The sequence below is a fragment of the Ceratosolen solmsi genome, unplaced genomic scaffold (assembly GCF_000503995.2).
Source record: "Ceratosolen solmsi marchali unplaced genomic scaffold, CerSol_1.0 scaffold28, whole genome shotgun sequence".
NCBI lineage: Eukaryota > Metazoa > Arthropoda > Insecta > Hymenoptera > Agaonidae > Ceratosolen > Ceratosolen solmsi.
Genome location: NW_011948429.1, coordinates 3,247,554 through 3,252,553, shown reverse-complemented (window position 1 = coordinate 3,252,553; position 5,000 = coordinate 3,247,554). Strand labels below are relative to the sequence as shown.

At 37.3% G+C, this 5,000-nt stretch overlaps 1 protein-coding gene across 7 annotated transcripts in view; it reads right to left on the bottom strand.

Annotated features, from left to right (window-relative positions):
• Window positions 1-5,000, bottom strand: part of LOC105363782 (rap guanine nucleotide exchange factor 2-like) — a 163,067-nt gene that overhangs the window by 811 nt on the left and 157,256 nt on the right. For 5 of the 7 annotated variants that reach the window (XM_011501555.1, XM_011501554.1, XM_011501556.1 and 2 more), the window contains 2 exons: window positions 4,671-4,871; window positions 1-344 (listed from right to left, as the gene is read on the bottom strand). The exon at window positions 1-344 is cut by the window's left edge and continues 811 nt beyond it. In XM_011501555.1, the coding sequence (XP_011499857.1) occupies window positions 313-344; window positions 4,671-4,871 (233 nt within the window). In that variant the 3' untranslated portion in view covers window positions 1-312. Of the gene's footprint in view, window positions 345-4,475; window positions 4,872-5,000 lie in introns of all 7 variants that reach the window. The other 2 variants (XR_912933.1, XM_011501559.1) reach the window with 2 other exon arrangements.

Genomic DNA, 5,000 nt, shown 5'->3' with positions numbered 1-5,000 from the left:
TCCGATCTCCAGAACCCATCCCCGTGCTGGTAAGAGGCTTCTTGAAAAAAATGAGATGAGTGGAACGATCGAGCGAAAGGACTCCGATGCCCGGAAGAAGCGAACTCTCGACGAGGTTGGACGCTGGCCATTCTCCTCCGGCTCCTCCCTTTACAAGGGTCCCTGCTGTAGCTGGTTCCTCCTGGGTCCGGGCCTCGGGGCGCGGGGCCCGCGCATCACGAACGAAGAATGGAGCCGCGCCTTGGCGACGTCGAACGACGCCCCCGAGGCTATCGAGGCTGATCGCTCCGGGACACGGCCCGGAGGCTTGCCCTATACGGCCGACACCTGGGCGTCCTCGTCGTCTGTGAACAGGACAAAGTGCGTGTGTTAGAGTGGCCTGATCTTGCATGGGTGTGAGCGCGCGCGCGCGCGACTGTCGACCTGCCATCGACACTACTATCGAGGAATTATTGCGGAGCGGATTAGTATAAAGTTAATAATCGCCTGTACATTTCCAGCTTGCGATGTGAATTTTGATAAAACTTGCCGCGCGATGATAGCAACGTTGGCGTTGCTGCAAGTCAGACGCCCCGACACTTTCGTACGGATAGTGTTGAGGAATTTCGTAAACGGCGTTTATGGTAAAGTCACAACGCTTTTGCACCATTCGGGATGATAATCTTATACAGAGATTGTTGATACCAGATATCCAAATACCTTGGTTATTATAATCCAGGGGACAACACCAATCATATGAAAAGAAGTGAAGGATGCGAAGGACGAAGGCCGAAGAACAATTATTTCGCCATATTGCGCAATGAAAGCTACAATAAATATTTCGTTCATCTAATGGTTAATTTACCGAAATATTGAACGTTATTACGTGTCCAAGTTAAGTAACTCGAAAAATAAAATTACCTCGGGAATTAGAGCGAATTGTATTTCGCAATGTATATTATTATGAGATCAGCGTCAGATTATAAATAAAAACAGTTATTTAATTTCAATTAAGTTTTCATAATTAACAGTTTGCGAACTGTAATGAGTTTTATTTGATTTATTGATGATGGATCTACTTTTTTCCAATCGCCGTACATAGATTGAATTGATTTTATTTACTATTTCCAGGTTAGATCGAAGATCGATGATTTAAAGTAAATGTCATAAAAACTTTTAACACGAAGTAATAAACGACATTAATATTAGGCTAATATTAACGCAAAATGGAAAATTATTTCATCGAATTTCATAAAAATCTCTGCTTTATATGATTAATGGAAAATTATTTTCAGTAATAATAACGAATTAAATAAATATTACTCGTGGGATGATAAAATAAAATAACGAATGTTAAATAATGAGAATCTTAATTAAAATTGTATATTGCAGAGCACATTATAGCGTCTTGTATAAACATATTAAGCAAAATACTTATGCGAACACGTTGATACGTATGAAATACATAATAATCGACATTACCGACGGATAAATCTATTTAAATTGACAATAATACATAATTCATAAATCAACGTATATAATGTATTAAAAGAAAAAACTCGACCTCATCCAACCGATGTGGCATTTGAAAAAAAAAAAAAAAAAAAGATAAAAAAACGATAAAAAGAAAACGAAAAAGAAAAGAAAAAAAGCTAAGAAAGAAAGAAAGAAAGAAAGAAAGAAAGAAAGAAAACATAAGTGTCAACTATAAATTATTACGGTCCGTGACAATATTATCCACTGCGGAATAATAAAGTATCCAAACATTTAATGCATTAATAAAACTCTCCAATGTAATAATTTTTTCGTGAGTCGAAACTAAATTGAATAATTTATTAGTTACGTACACGTTTTATGCATTTTAAACTTTCACTTTTATACAACTGTTACAGCCACTTGACTTTCACGAAATGTGTTATTATGTGGCAAAAATATTGTATTGCAAATCAACGTGGCCCGTACCAAATGAAAAGTATTAATATTATTTTATTTCGATCATAATATGATTTATTTTGCATTTTCTAGAGCATTCGATTAATATATCTGACATTTCAGTTAAACGTATCGGAAATCTTCGTTCCATTGAAACAACGAAATTATAATCAACAAATTTTAATTTTCGATCATTCAATGCCCTTTTCATCAAAGTCTATTTAATCACCGGACAAATGACGAAAACAGATTTTCGAAGAAATGCATGTTTATCTTTTATATTTAAAGGGGAATTTGAATGAACTGACAAATATCATCAACATCTGCTTTTGAAAAATAGACTCTACTCTTATATATTGTCTGGAAATAAAATTTTACCATGCCAAATAATAATGAAGTAAATTGCTAATTGCTTTCTAATTATGAAAAATGCGAAAGATCTGTAATATTATCCAATACACAGTAGGTAAGTAATAAAATTGAATTAATTTTGGTAATTCTATCGTGACTGTAGAAGAAGAAAAAAAATATATCATTTTAATTAGTGGAACTGCTGGCTATATTAAAAATGAAAGTAAATTAGCTATAATGAAGATGCAGTGGGTGAAATTAGTGCATATTGGCAATTTTTGTCTTATTGAAATCGCTCCTCCAATACAACATTGCGACTCAAAGAATTTCTACGATCTTTTAGTAGCGATGAATCTGACGTATTATTTATTACATAATACGTGGTCAACGCACGAAATAACATATTCGTACATTAGATTGGAAGCGTATTACTTTTTTTTTTTTCTCTTCCCTTCTCTCCCCTCTTCGTCGCTCTTAAAAAATGGTAGAAAGAGACTGTCTGGTTTTAAATAAATATGAATAAGTTGGCCTATCTCAAAGCAGAAAAAACATGCGAAATAATATATACGTCGCAATAAGCAAATGTTCGCATGATGATGAGCGTTTTAATAAATCAAGGGAATGTCAAGTGTCTTAACAATTAATAATTAATAATTGATAATTGATAATTAATAATTAATAATTGATAATTAATAATTGATAATAAATAATTAATTATAAAATAATAAATAACAAATAAATTCTCTTAATTGATTTAATGGTGAATGCAGTGTGACAATGATTTGATGAACATAAGCAAGCGAGCAAGTGCAATTGATAGTAAAATGCAATGTTTAATTATATTTGAAATTTTCTCTCTGTCTGTCTGTCTGTCTCTCTCTCTCTCTCTCTCTCTCTCTCTCTCTCTCTCTCTCTCTCTGATAAAGACAAAGTTTATAAATAAATACAATTTGGTCGTTGAGGCCTCAAAGCTAATAATACCAATGAAAAATACATGTGAATGTATAACCCACCCACCCATCCATCCACGCATTCAAGCACCAAAAATCGTCTACCTGCATTATTTATATTATTGCTTTATTATATTTTTCGTTAAATGGTTAAGTACGTCACACAGCAACATGTAGCGAGAGAGAAAAATTCATTCAGCGTACATCAAACTGATAAGTCATTCACGAGCTTATTAAAATTAATATTTCTCTTTGTCTTTATACTTTCATCAAGCATCCTCTCGTTATTTACAGCGACATGGTTGACAAATGCATTGGTGCACAAAAACTGCACGCTGCATTTGGTCGATAATTTTTATGGTATGGCAAATAATATGGCAGTCTTATGGTCCTCAACGTCCTTTTGCACTCAAATCAGAATATCCAACTATGCACTTGGAAGAATAAATGTTTGTGCCCATTAAATATCGGCACTAAGGACATTGATACAATGTGTGTTCGACATGAGTATAAATGAAATGAAAATGCGAGCAAAAAAACTGACGGATGAATTAAGGAATCGCGTGGGTCGAACAAATGTATTTTCCAAAAATTACTTATCTCAGCTTATCCCTTTTACAGTAGCATTATTAAGTAATTTATTTGTAAAGTTTTTATTTTATTTATTTTAAGATTGTATTATGCTTATATGGGGGGAGGGGATATGGGGGGAGGGGGGGGGGAGAGGGGGGGAGGGGGAAGTAGGTAAAATGAAAGCGGACACAATCGATTCGAAAATGTTCCTTCCTTTTTATGATCAGAAAAATAATGCTCGATACTTGCGCGGTAATTGAAGAAAATTTTCAAAAGTCTCGGCCTATTCAATGCTATTTAAATTTTATCCATGGATTTTATAAAACTTCGCTAGAACATTATCCAAATTATTATCAAGATTAATATTAACAAGTACTTCCCGATGATTTTCGTAATAAGCAAACAGAAAACGCGTCGAGCCGTCGTATCAAAATGGAGTGAAGAATTTTCTTCAAAACCATTAGTCAAGCAAATCCCATCCATAACAAGACTCCTCCAGCAAACATCGAAAAAACCGGTACTCCCCACCTATCCCGCTACTTCCCCAGAATCGGCATTAGAGTTCTATAAGGGGAACTTGGGGAACTTGGGGAACAAAAACGTACGATAAAACAAATAAATAAAGAGGCAAGAGTACATCGCGAGAGGGTTATGTAGGTACGTAAATGAAGAAGAAAAGCAAAAGTGAACCTGCGAGTGATTGCGATTGGGTAATCGCACGAGCGTCCGTCTCGTCAATGATGGTTTTAAGGTAGGTAGTAATTGGCGTGCGTTAATATTCATAAATGTGAGTTCGTGTGTGGGTGTGTGTGGTCGTCGGTAGATAAAGTTGGGCATGGATCAGTCTCGGCGTTGTAATCGTGCGCCCGCCACACATTTATATACCATCTTCGTGATCGTTGCGGTAGGTGACTCCCTCGTGGCTGTGGGCGCGCCCGAGCCTGTGCAGTCGCGCCATTTGGGCGGCGATCTTGTAGTCGGGTGGCACCCGGCACTCAACGACACTCGGGCGCATCTGCCGTCCGAGAGGCGGCGGCAGCGGCGGTGGCGGCATGCAATTGACCGTCATCCCGACTCCTGCACCACCTGAAAACCCTCGCCGATTCACGGTCTTTCTGCCTGTGAGCGCTTCGGGGACGAGGAAGGACGGTGGAAGGGGTTGGTATTGCTTGGTAGTTGGTAGTTTCTGGGGGGGGGGGGGGGGGGGGTGGCGCG